At 36.1% G+C, this 13,833-nt stretch overlaps 1 protein-coding gene across 2 annotated transcripts in view; it reads right to left on the reverse strand.

The window, feature by feature from the left end:
* Nucleotides 1–13,833, reverse strand: part of epb41l4b (erythrocyte membrane protein band 4.1 like 4B) — a 36,902-nt gene that overhangs the window by 9,757 nt on the left and 13,312 nt on the right. For both annotated transcript variants that reach the window (XM_051956839.1, XM_022214720.2), the window contains exons 7-15: nucleotides 11,848–11,968; nucleotides 8,734–8,821; nucleotides 8,560–8,648; nucleotides 7,733–7,802; nucleotides 7,172–7,341; nucleotides 4,592–4,701; nucleotides 2,809–2,842; nucleotides 2,544–2,577; nucleotides 986–1,089 (exon numbers count right to left, since the gene is read on the reverse strand). In XM_051956839.1, coding sequence (XP_051812799.1) covers nucleotides 986–1,089; nucleotides 2,544–2,577; nucleotides 2,809–2,842; nucleotides 4,592–4,701; nucleotides 7,172–7,341; nucleotides 7,733–7,802; nucleotides 8,560–8,648; nucleotides 8,734–8,821; nucleotides 11,848–11,968 — 820 coding nt within the window. The remainder of the gene's footprint in view (nucleotides 1–985; nucleotides 1,090–2,543; nucleotides 2,578–2,808; nucleotides 2,843–4,591; nucleotides 4,702–7,171; nucleotides 7,342–7,732; nucleotides 7,803–8,559; nucleotides 8,649–8,733; nucleotides 8,822–11,847; nucleotides 11,969–13,833) is intronic.

Below are 13,833 nucleotides of genomic sequence, written 5' to 3' on the forward strand. Positions count from 1 at the left end.
TATAAAAATTTAACGAAAATATGACTTTTTTTTTCCTTTTTGTGACCAATTATTATTATTATTGCGGGATGCAGCTTTATATGGTTCAGAAAACATCACTGGTTGACTTCTTTTTTGGTTAATTTGTGCTCAAAGTTGAGATTTTTCATGACGGCTACGTTTTTTCATATTTCAACTCAACCGTAATCAGAGATTTTTTAATCTTCTTGTCCGATATTGCAGATTCTGGATCGATGACATGATGAGAAAAAAATGTGAGAATTTCAGGTTTTTATCTTTAAAAGTTCCTGAGATATTGTGGTTCAAACAGTCTCATAATTCTATGTGCAAAAAAAGCCTGCTGAAAGTAGGTCGACGGGCGATTGTATCTCGGAAAGTGTTCGATATACGAAGCTAAAACCTCACAAATATCTTCATAAATATCCACATTTTATGCTTTAAAAATACCAGGCTAATCAGAGGTGGTTGAGCAGAAATATAAGCTAAAATTGTGATGGTTTTCCGGCTGTTTTTCACCTGTCCCTTCCTCCTCACAGCATTCAGCGTCTGCTCTGAGCGATAAGGTCCTCCTGCACTTTGCGGGATATTTTAAGAAACACACGAGGAGGGAGGTGACAAATGGATGGACTGATGAGGATGATGGAGGCCTCTCGCTTTGGGGGGGCACCGCTCTGCGTCTGAGTCTGGATTTTTCTGGGTCTTAAACAGGGGTCAGAGTGCCGTCATGACTTTGTCCCTGTGAACCAAACTGAAGGATCCCGGCAAGGCGCTGGTGGTTCGCTGAGGGACGGGAGGAAGGCTGGACGTGGGACTCTCGGCCTCAAAGGAAGGCCTGACAGGAAGATGGACCACAAACGCACACATGGACGCAGACAAACACATATAAAGGGGGTGTGAGTGACATGACATGAGATGAGAAAATGCGTGAAAGACGATGGAGGAACGCCGTGAGGAAGCAGCTCCAGGTTCACCTGAGTGGCCTCACCTGTGTGGAGGTGTGTGTCCAGAGGGCTGCAGGTACACTGGAGGCGTCAGAGCCGGGTGGGGGGGGTGCCACGGCTCATGACCCATAGGAATGTTGTGTTGGTACTGCGGGAGGACGGGAAGGAAAACAGGTCAGTTAGTCATCCATCCATCATCCATCCATCCATGAAACGTCACAGTTTTAAGCTGAGATTTAGTTATTTGTCATGAAAATAACAATTTTTTTTTTCATTTTTGTTACCATTTATTATTATTATTAGGACATGCAGCGATACATTTTTCAGAAAACATCACCAGTTGATTTCTGCATTATCAAGTTTTTATTTAATTTGTGCTCAAAATTTTGACTTTTCATGACGGCTGCAGGTTTTTTTGGTCACATTTCAACTCAACCGTAATCGGAGATTTTAAAATCTACTCGTCCATCCATCCATCCATCCATCCATGCATCCATCATCCATACGTCCATCCATCCATCCGTCCATCCATCCATCCGTCCGTCCATCCATCCATCATCCGTCCATCCATCCATCCGTCCGTCCATCCATCCATCATCCGTCCATCCATCCATCCGTCCATCCATCATCCATCGTCCGTCCGTCCATCCATCCATCCGTCCATCCATCCATCTGTCCATCCGCCCATCCATCCGTCCTTCTCGTGTGAAGTTCAAGGAGCATTGGAAACTCGGTAAACTAATCTGAAACATCTGACGACTCTGAACCTCAAAGAAAGAATCATCACATTTTCAACCTTCAGATGGTCCTGGATAATGCGTGATGTGCAGTTCTGTGTGTAAAATTAATCATATCTAAGGTTAAAATCATAATCCATCCATCCATACACAGCTTCATCCTCATTGGGGTCGTGGGGGGGGGGTTGTCTATCCCAGCTGACACCTGGACAGGTCACAGTTTCCTGCTCACATAAATGGTGCAATATTGGCAATTTTTCATAAATGAAAATGAATAAATTGACTACTTTTATAAGTGTATATAAGCAATCTTTCAAACACGACATGTAGAATGAGGTTATTCTGACTATTATAAATATTAGAAATTTATATTTAATAGGCAGAACTGCATGTCTTGCATTTAAAAATTGGAAATCTGACAATTGTTTTTGTAGTTTCTTGCTCAGATAAACGATGTAATTTTGGCAATCTTTCTTACTGAAAACATGAATAAATTGAATACATTTTAACCCTATTTTGCGTTAATGTCTCCAGGTGAACTGCATGTCACACATGATTAATCCACAGGCTGATTTTCAGTTTATGTCTTCGATAAACGGAGTCATTTTGGCCATTTTTAAAAAAAACTTAAACCCGTTTTTCAAATCTGCTAGCAGGTTTTAGGATGTGGAGAAGTAAACGGCATCCCTTTGACATTGTAAATTACCAAAAAAAAAGCGCTATTCTTGTCCAGCTACTATCAATCTAAATAAATCCACGTCTAAATATAGCAGCACAAACATGAGATTTACTGGGACACAGCTGATCGATACTGGGACACGTGCAGTAAAGTGGGTATGAAAGTGGGTTATGTGAGGTCGCTCACCGGGTGCAGGCTGGGCTCCGGGCTGGCATGAGAGCTGCAAAACAATGACATGTAATTAATATATCTGACAGCACATTTGCATAATAAGCGATCGCTGCGTGTGCACCGTGCAAGTAAATGAGCTGAAAAGTGAGAAAAAGGCAGGAAACCCCCGACAAAAGGCTATTTCTGTGTCAGAGTGAAGATTATCCAGGCCATTATGTGGATTAAGGTCAAGGTTAGAGGATAAGGAGTGAATGTAATCACTGGTGAGTGTTTTATGTACCTGATATGTGGAGGCTTGGCTGGAGAAATGGCAACTGTAGGAGAGACACAGAGTCGGTTAGCGAATAGAAACACAGAAAGTGAAAAGAGGCGCTGAAGGTTTTGTCGGTTTATCTTCATTTATCTGCGCTCGGGTCCAGACGTGTTATTATTCCGCTGCTCAGCTGCTGCTCAGAAACTCAGATCTTCATTCATTTGTGCTCCGGCAGCTGAGCGACAAATCCAAATCCAATAAATAAAAGCTGTTTTGGCACCGGCTCTGACAGACTTTTGGGGGTTTGTAATCAGCGTCTGATCGTTTCGAGGGAATTTATGGAGGAGTGAAGAGTACAGCAGGTGCTTCTGACAAAGTAGAAAAGTGACGCTTCAGTCGAATAACCGGGAATTCTGAGCACTTTCTTCAACCCTCGTGTCATCCTGCGGGTCAAAATTAACCCGCTTTAAAGTTTGAAAATGTGGGAAGAAATATATTTTCACAGTGAAACTTCTGATGTTCACATTTTCAACATTTTGGGAAATCTTTGAACATTTTTTTGCTGGAAAAGAGAAATGTTTAAAATGTTTTCTTTAGGAACATTCACATAGAAATCAACCAAAATCCAGCGAATTTTGCTGGACTTTGGTTGATTTTTATGTGAAATATGAGAAGTTTTACTGATATCACTTTAGATATTTTTAGGATTGTTTGGGGGGGAGATTTTTATTCATTTTTTGAAAATACAACTTTTTTAAAATTTTTTATTTCTTGCCAAATTTGGGGATTTTTTTTAAAATAACATTTTTATGGGAAACTTTTAAGGAATTTTCTTCTTGAAGATTTAGAACATTTTTATAAATTTGGGGAATTTTTTGCTGAATTTTTGGATGTTTTTCAGATGAAGGAACAATATATTTTGGTACCATAAATGAGGACAACAGGAGGGTTAAGCAGGTAGACAAAATTTGTGCTCCATTAGAGTATTAACATCATCTACGTCACTGAAGTGCTGCAATTAATTGTTTGTTGACAAGCACGTTATATTTGATATAATTCCAATGATCATGTTGTATTTACACAATTTCTCAAGCTGATTCACTCCAATTTTTTTAAGAAAATGTCAGAAGTTTAATTGATATATATGCAATCATTTCAGATATTTTTAGGATTTGTTTTGAAGATTTTTACTCATAAATTTTCTTGCCAAATTTGAGCGATTTTTAAAAAAAAAATAAAACCTTTCAGGGAAAATTTTTAAGGAATTATTGGAATTTTCTTCCTGAAGGTTTTGCAAATTTTCAGAAATTTGGGGAATTTTTTGCTGAATTTTTGGATGTAATGTTTTGCAAAACCTTCAGGAAGAAAATTCCAATAATTCCTTAAAAGTTTCCCTTAAAAGTTTTATTTAAAAAAACTAATGCGGCAAGAAAATTCTTGTATATATTCTCAAAAAATGAGTAAAAATCTTCCAAGAAAAATATAAAAATATCTAAAATGATTACATATCAGTAAAACTTCTAATATTTTTTTTGAAGAACATTCACATAAAAATAAGCCAAAATCCAGAATGGCTGGATTTTGGTTGATTTTTATGTGAATGTTCTTCAAAAAAGGAACCAGAGCAGCTGTCGGACTCATCAAATTACCGTTTAATGGGACACACTTTTAGAGAACAACCTTTGGAGGGGCTGAACATGTTTGTCTGTAACATCATACAGTGGATTCACCAGAAACACACGGAACTAAACCTGTATGTGACCTTTATGACGGCAGACAGCTGCTGTTAGTCACCGCTGATAACGCTCACCTTTGCCCAGCGACTGAGTTCGGGAGGGGTATCTCTTGCTCGGCCTCCTCTCGAAGGTGCTGGCTCTCCTCAGTCGGCCTCCGTGAGTGGCCTGGTACTCCGTCTTTCCACTGAGACAAACATCGGATTTATTACTGAAACTACAGCCAGGATGTTAAAGAGAAACAGAGCTGCAGTCTGACTCAGATGACAGCGTTTAACCTTCTGAATCCAAGCAGTTTCTGGGCGTTTTCTCATACTGTGGAGTCTTTTTTTTTTTAACAGCAATATAAACCTGTACCTCTATGGAAACAGAACAACCATGACTAGAAGTAGAGAGAATTAAAATATATGTTTTATGTATGTTGCCACAGTTATAATGCAATAAATCACAAAAAAGCAAAAGCAAAAGCTGAATTTTTTTGATCATGCTTTGTGTATGAATTGAAAACACCTGAAAGCAACATTTTTTTGACAAGCCCACAAGTGTTACCTACACTGGAAAAATAAAAGGTGGCTCCACATACAATAGATATTTTATTATTTATATTTTTAGTGTGTTTCTGTAATTGTCTCCTCTCTGCTCTGTATGAACACTGCCTGCAGTTCAGCCGAAAACTTGGTGAATTTTTGTCACGTGACTGTTGGTCACAGCTGAATCGTTCAAAAATTTTAATTTGCACCAAGAAGCTAGAAATTTTTTATTTTTTTACAGTCTACTTAGTGCAACATGTTTATTTTTGGTGAATTTTCTAATAAAACATGTACAACAAAGCAAATTATTTAAATATTATGATTCTTAACCTTAGATTTGGTTCATTTTACACATAGAGTCACACATTATTAGGACCATCTGAAAGTTAAAAATGTGATGATTCTTTCTGTTTTGACAAAAAAAAAGGGTAATTTTGGTAATTTTTTGCTTTAAAGTTCTTTCAAAACAGCAGACGGGTTTTGCCGCTCGGAGTCATCGGGTGTTTTAGAATAATTTACCGACTTTCCGATGCTCCTTGGACTTCTTGTGTGACATGTGGTTCCATCATGAAAGATAACAAAATCTGAGCCTCAAATTGTAATATTTCGACTACCTGATTCTACATATCTCACCTAAAAAAACCTGTTGCACTACTTGCAGCAGATTCTGGCAAGGCGAGACATTTTACTTGTAAAGCACATTTCATACACGAGGGCAACATGAAAACACTAAAGGCATTGGAACCATTCAGACAAGCATAAAAGAGCACAATTAAAATGATAAATATAATAAAACATAGGAAAGAAATAGAAAATTAGAATTATATTAAAAAATAAAATTATAGTCGAAAAAAATCGAATAATTCTGAGCTCCTCAATGCAACTGAAGAACCGTGAATATTCGGCTGAACTGCAGGCAGTGTTTCCACAGAGCAGAGAGGAGACAACAAAAGAGACTAAGAGGAAAATAAAACCTACTGGATCAATAAAATACATGGAGTATGGCTCAAAAACAGTGAACAGAGGAGCAAGTTGTTGGAAGATACATTCAGCATGGTGAAACATCTTTCTAGAGTTGACGTGCAGAGCAGAGAGAAAAAGTCTTTAGAGGTGCAAAATGTGTCCCTAAAGACTGACAAAAATATCCCGGTTTCAATAAACTTGTTCAAAATGATCATGAACACACAACAGATGAATAAAATAAATGCAGCATGGCTCAAAAGTGGTGTACAGAGTTGTCAGGAAGTTGTTGGAAGATACATTCAGAATGGCGAAACATCGTTCTACAGCTGATACAGCAAAATAAATAATCACATAAATTCAGCATTTTTTTCCTTTTTTATGATTTATGGTATCATCAGTCTGCCACACAGCACAGATAAAGCTTGTTCTGTTTCCACAGAGGTGCAGGACTTTCTATCAGTAGTAAAAAAATGAGGCCAAAGTGAGGAAAAATGTGACAGGAGCAAAAAAATAACTGAACAAAAAAACAAAAAAAAGAAATGTTTAGGGATGTAGAGGGCTAAAAAAAGAAAGGCAGTTTTGGAAAGATTTGTTGCATTTCACTGCTTAAGGATTCAAAATAACAGAAACTCAGTCTATATAAATAAAACATTAGAATTTATCAGAAAATGTAAGAAATGATCCAGACTTCACTCTCAATCCCACCTGCTTTTCATGTGTTTCCTTTTAACTGACGTGAACTTTCTAACTCCCACGCCCACTGACTTCCATTATGAGTAACAATAAAGAGTTGAAGGTGACACTGGTTTGCTAATTATCCAGGATTACGTGACGTGCCGCGCAGACGTTCCTGGTTTTCCCCCGCTGCAACACGAGTCGTAAAAGCCGAGCACCTTTTCCAGTTCTAACTAACAACAGGTAGATGCCCTTCAACCGGGAGAATTTGCTTTGACCATCTCTGATAATAGTCACAAGAAAACAAACAATATGAAGGGAATATCTCAGTCGCCATAGGAACAGCTCCATGTAACCATAGATACAGTGTAACCATAGATACAAAGGCTCTGTTTTATGTGACACATAATTCCCCCCATATGCTGGGAGCTACTCCAACTACCTGCCTGAGCCTCCTTCAGAGAGCGGAGGGCAGGTGTGTGAGCTCACCTGAATCTGAATCGAGATCCGAGTCGCGTGAAGTCGCTGCGGTTGGCCTTGCCCGTGGTTGGCTGCCGTAGCCGGAAGAAGGCGTGGCTCTCCACGGCACACTTCCACAGGTGTTTGCAGGTCTTGGCGCTGGCCAGCTGGAACATGAAGGTGTGCTCCTGCTCCCGGCCCTGCACACAAAAACAACTGTTAGATTTGTGGATTTTTTAAAACTCGTGTTATCAAATTGACCCGTTTTAAAGTTTGAAAATGTGGGGAAAAAAAATAAAAAAATTCACAGTGAAAACTTCCACATTTTCAACATCTTTGGATATTTTTTTAAACATTTTCTGGTGGAAAGAAAAGAAATGTTAAAAAAAGTATTTTTTTCTGAATGTTCTTAAAGAAAATATTAGAACTTCTACTGATATATATGGAATCACTAGATATTTTTAGGATTTTTTGGAGGGAGAGTTTTATTCAATTTTCTTCCAAAAAAATTATTTCTTGAAAATAAGCACATGAATAAAAGTGTGAGTGTGACCCCAGACTTTTGACTGTCAGAATACGTAGAACGCGAACCTGATCGTCGTCCTCCACCACCACCAGTGTGAGTCGACTCTTTTTGAAGTCCAGTCGAGTGATTTTTGGCCTGAAAAACACAAAACAAACCACAAAACCAACATTTAAATGTATTTTTTTAAAGATTTAAATCTAATCTGACTGATAAATCCTTTTCGATGATTCCTAGTCAGCCCTTCTAACCTGTGGAGTACCTCAAGGCTCTATCATAGGTCCTTTTATGTTTGTTTACATTATAGGGTCATTCTACATAATTTCATCAATTTAAAAAAAAAATCACACCTGATCATCTTCAATTTGACAGATTTATTGTTAAAGTGGTGAATATTGATTGATTTAACCATCTGAGCTCACAGGTAACTTTTGTTTTTGAGGGTTATTTTTGCATCATTTTCTTTGCATAAATCTGTATCAATGTTTGAAGTGTGATAACTTGAGAAATAACGCAGATAGAGTCCTAAAATTCTGCAGATTCATTGATATGTACATACAGTATTTAATGTTACAGCCCTGCTTAGACAGATTTATACAAATCATATATATAATAGTGAAAACTTGGTTAAAAAAAAATTCAAAATTTTTTTCCTACTCCGATATTCTACCAACCCTAAAACCTTTATTTTCAATTTTCCTGTGATTGGTATGAATATGAGCTTTAAAAATGTAGAGTTTGGTGCCAGTTAAAGTCATACTTTACTTTTTTACATAAAACTAAAATAAAATTGTTTTTTAAAATTTTTTAAAATTGTTTTTTCCTGCATTTTATGTAAAATCTGACTGAATTTTGGGAATCCCATCATATTAAAGACATCATATTTTGGACATACCAAAAGAAAAGCCCGATTTTGTTGGAGCCCTCGAACACCAAGATGCCTGTCGGAGTGAGACCCAGTGCATATTCTCCTCCATCTCGGCCCTGCAGAAAGAAACATCCACATCTTACAAATAGGTATTTACCTCACCTGTCATGTAGTAAAACATTAACACTGGGTGGTACGCACCTTGACAAAGTGCATATCTACGCCGTAAAGTTCCAGCCACTTGCATTTGTTGAGAAAAGAAATCTCTGCCTGCGACGGGCTCTTTCCTCTGAGGACAGAAAATAAAACAGAAACTATGAGTAATGACACCTGGACTGGACTGATCATCGTTGTAATCTCTGTAACTCTCTGAACTGAAGCAGATTCTGAAAAGCTTCTGTATTTTTTTCACTTGACTGTTGGTCACAGCTGAGTCACTCAGATTTCTCATTTTTCACTGAGAAGCTCAGAGTTTTTTGTTTTTTACAGGATCTGCTTAGCGCAAAAGGTTCATTTTTGGCGAATTTTGAAATGATTTGATGAAATATTATGATTTTAAGCTTAGATTTCATAAATTTTTCTGACAGAACTGCACCTCAGACATAATTAGACCTTCTCAAACTTAGAAATCTAAAAATTCTTTCTGTTTTTACAGTTTCTGGCTTTGATAAATGGTGCCATTTTGGTGACTTTTAAACAGCTGGCAGATTTTGGGGTTCAAAGGGTGAAAGAAATTGACAAAATTACGTTTTTTAGATAAACTGCAGGCAGTGTTTACAGAGAGCAGCATTTCAAAACATTTCTATACATTAATTTGAGGCATAAATTGCCAAAATACACAATTTCTTCCTCAGAAACCAAAGATTTCAGATAAACTGCAGCGTTTTTAATACATAATACATTCTGTCGTTTTACTAGTTTTCATCTAATGTGAGGGGAATCTGAAAATATCAGTAAATTTCTCAAAAAATGTATTTAAATAGTATTACATTTCAAAAATCTATTTTATCATTAAAAATGTATATATGAATTTTCTAACTTTAATATAAATTATTTTATTTTCAAGTAATTATTTGTAAAAAAAAATGTAATCTGATTAAAATAAAGTAAAATCTGTGCAATTTTGCAATCAAATGTGCTAAAATTATTAAATAACTATTAAATAACTAAAATATGTAAAACTGTTCAAAATATATTTAAAAAATAGATTAAAATAATTTTACACTATAAAAAAGATTTTACATTAAAATGTTCTTTACAAATTTTCAAATCTGATTATAGAAAATTTTATTTTAAAGTAACGGCGATTATTTGTAAAAAAAAAAAAAAAACAAAACAAAACAAATAAAATAAAAAATTCTGATTGAAATAAAGTCAAATTTTGCAGCCAAACATTGTATAAAAGCAAATAACTATAAAAATACTGACTTTTTTTTGTTAAAAGTTGTTGATATTACAATTTTTACGTTTTTTTTTCCCCATGTTGAGCACGTAAATAAATATTTTTTTATTTGTGACTTTGCTAGTTATTACTGCTAATTTAACCAAATGGGGGAAAAAAACCCTGTAAAATAACTGGAAATTGTTCAAAAACTTACAGCTAAGAACTATCAAAGTCCATTTTTAATGTAGAATATACTGACTTTGATGATTTGATGACCATGATTTGTTTCCAACAGAACTGCATGTTGAAAATCTGAGGCCTGTTTCTGTTTTTACAGTTTTTAAGTCTTCTTTCCACTGAGGACACAGAATAAAACCAGCAGTCATGACACTCGCTGTGTGCTGATCGCTGTAATCTCAGAGCGAGATGCTCGGTGAGGAACAGTTTGGCTTCTTCATCTCTGAGTCGTTCTTGGCCTGGTGTGGACGATGACTGTGAGCTGCCGTTGCGTGGCTCATTTGGCCCGCAACATGTTTGTAATCTAATCCGAGATGGGAGCAATCAGGACCGCTGGCGGGTTAAACTCTGCCTGGAATCAATCAAGGACCCCTCAGGGATTAAACCGGTAATCCTTCACGCAGACCGGCGATGGGGAGGCCGAGGAAGGCGCAGAGGGACTCTGAAATTAGACGCCCTTGTCAGTGGAAAACGCTGACAGACCTCAGCAGAATGACTTCCTTCTCTGCTCGCCGCTCGGCTTTTTGCCCCACTTGCTCCACCCGGAGAGGAGGGGAGTGAGCCGGGGTCAGATTGCCGGCCGCTGGACGTCCTCCAATAAGCTGCTTTGACACAGCAGCAGCCCTGTGGTCAACTGGTGCAGATGGCTGACGACATGTTTACTAGTGAACAGGAGGAAGGCTGCCGGTTTAGCATTTTAACTGTCCACAATGTAAAAAAAAAACAAATCTTAAACTTGAAAAAAAAAAGTGAAATCTGACAGAAAAAAAATGTTATAAAACCGTGCAGTATTGTAATGTCCAAAAACTGAAGCAAAATGGTGAAAATAATGACAAATATCTGTAAAACAACCAGATTTTGAGCCGATTTAAATACAGTTAAAAGGTGCATTTTTATAAGTTACTATTAATTAAGTTACTATTTTTAATGTGTTTTTAATTTACAACTTTAGCCTGTTGTTTTTTCAATACTTTTTTTGACGGTCAGCATTTAAATTATTACTTTATTTCCCAACTTTTACCAATTAGTATCTGTAACAACAATATAAATAAAAAAATAATAATAATAATCAAGACATCTGTAAAACAACAGCAAATTATTTACATTTTTTAAAAAAAATCTAAAAATCCTAAAAGTTTAGCTTTACAATTTTAAAAATCTTAATGTGCATTTTTTTTTTATCTCAAAAACAGCAAATATCTGTAAAATGATAACATCTTTAGCTGATTTTAATACAGGTAAATTGTGCTATTTTACAGTAATACACTGTAAAAGCAGAGATTAATATTTGTAAAAATACTAATTTTAAGAATTTTATGGTCAAACTGTGTAAAATAACAAATTACAAGTTTTAAAAAACACAAATTTTGAGTATTTTTGTAATTTACAGTTTTGCCCTTTTTTTCTCTGAATTTATTATGACCAACAGTGCATATACAGTATGTTTTACAGGTTGAAATACAGTAAAAATAGTGCATTTTTATGGCAGTTTAACCTGCTACATTCATAAAAATACTGACTTTTGACACAGGCAACATGTAAATTAATACTTTCTTCTGTGATTTTATCAGTTATTATCTGTATTCAAAAAAAAGAAGGACAATATTTAAAATAAGAATGTCAAAAAACACCATTAAAATCTCATAAAACTGAATTTTTAGAGCACAGGAGAAACGCTGCAGCTTCATTCTCACCTGAGATCCAGCCACCTGCTGAAGATGTCCGCCTCCATGGCCTCGCTCTGTTTGGGAGTGAAACGAAACTCCGACACCAGCTCAGGTGAATGTTCCAGCGGATCGCAATCTCCCAGCTCACCTGGAACACAAAATAAAGTATAAATACACAATAAGAGCCTCAAAGTCACACAGTTATCAACACACGAGCCCCTCTGGAAACAGGGTTTGTGAATTTTTGGGGGCGTCTCTGAAATATTTGCTATTTTCGCTGCGTGTTTCTATTTTCCTGTATCTCCCTCCTCATATATCATCCTGAAGTTAGACTTTAGCTGCTGTGTGATTCATGCATGAGAATGATTCATCAGTGATTCACTTTAATGTTTGAACCCCAAAACCCACCAGCTGGTCTGAAAGGCATGATTAAAAAATAAACCATCTTAATTACACAATTTACGAGAGCAAGAAACTGGAAATTCATAAAGAATCATCAGGTTTTAGACTTTCCGACGGTCTTTTAATGCATCACGCCTGAAGAATTGCAAAAAAAAGCTGCTTAAAATTGTGACATTTAATTGAAATTACTTAATTCTTTTTTGTGTATTCAAAGATGTATCCAAAACAAAAGTTTGCAACAAATTCTGTAAAAAAAAAAATCAGATTTCCCCCCCCCCCCGGTTGAACTGCAGGCAATGTTTGTAAAGAGAGCAAAATAAAACATACTGGGTCAACAAAATAAAAGTAGCAAAGCTCAAAAATGGCATATAGGCCACTGGAAGATACATTCAGCACGGCGAAACGTCTTTTTTGTCGTCCTCATTGGAACATGGCAGCAAAATATTATAACTTGAGTCACTTTTTCCTCAAAGATCTGCAGAGAAAACAAACTTTCTTGATGCAAACTGCCATAAAACAAACTTTTCTGATTATTCATATTCTTTTTAACAGAAATACTGACAATAAAAGCTGAATCGAGTGCTTTATTAATGTTTAACGTCGCATTTCTGACCATGAAAATGTTAGAAAAGTGAAGTGCCATGGTACTTCACTTCAGCTGCAGCCTTATCGTGTCTGATATGAGCTAATGGTGGCTAATGTTAGCACACTTCATATTGAAGGCTGGATGTTAACCTGCAGTCACTTCAGAGCTATTCCTGCATTTCTGCTTTGCTAAGCTACTTATTTTAAAACTGCAATGTCAACTAAAGAAAATAACCAAACACATGAGTCAAAAACAACAGCTGTGATGTGAATCTGATTATATTTCTACGTCAAATAAAGGAAAATAAACTTAGAGGCGATAGAAAGTCCTGGTCGAATGCATCCATTCATAACTGGATGCAGAGAGAGTCTTCTTCCTGAAGCGTTTAAAGCTACAGACACTGAAACAGCACATTAGAACCTCAATAAAACCAGGAGCTACATTACATTAAACATCTTTGGAGAACTTTTGAGCTGAAAATTGAGAAAAAACATCGACTGGACATGTGAGACTTTCATTAATTTGTGAAAGCAGCAAAACTTTTTACGTATTTCTGACCTTTATGTTGCATCACAGGCCCTGAGGTCCTAAAATCAGGGCCTTCCAGAAGATATTGGGACAATTATTTCCTTATTTAAGTCTTTTCTTAATATTCCTTCTTGTAAAAAAAAAGAAAAAGAAAAAAGTTCTAAAACAGTGGAATACTATAATGTTGAAAAACTGAAGCAAAATGGTGAAAATAACAACAAATATCTGTGAAATGGCAACATTTTTAGCTGATTGAAACATAGTTACATGGTGTAAACTCACAGTTATGCGTCGTTAAAATAACAAGTTACTATTTTCAATGTGGACATTAGTTACAATTTCTGCCTGTTCTTATTTTTTAAACAGTCAACATCTTAATTAATACTTTTTTTTGTGATTTCATTAGTCCTCATCTATAATAAAATAAAAAATAAAAATAAAAAATAAATAAAAACGAGACAAATAACCCTAAGTTGTTTACGAAATTGCAGTTATCA

Source organism: Acanthochromis polyacanthus, chromosome 12 (assembly GCF_021347895.1).
Source record: "Acanthochromis polyacanthus isolate Apoly-LR-REF ecotype Palm Island chromosome 12, KAUST_Apoly_ChrSc, whole genome shotgun sequence".
Lineage (NCBI taxonomy): Eukaryota > Metazoa > Chordata > Actinopteri > Pomacentridae > Acanthochromis > Acanthochromis polyacanthus.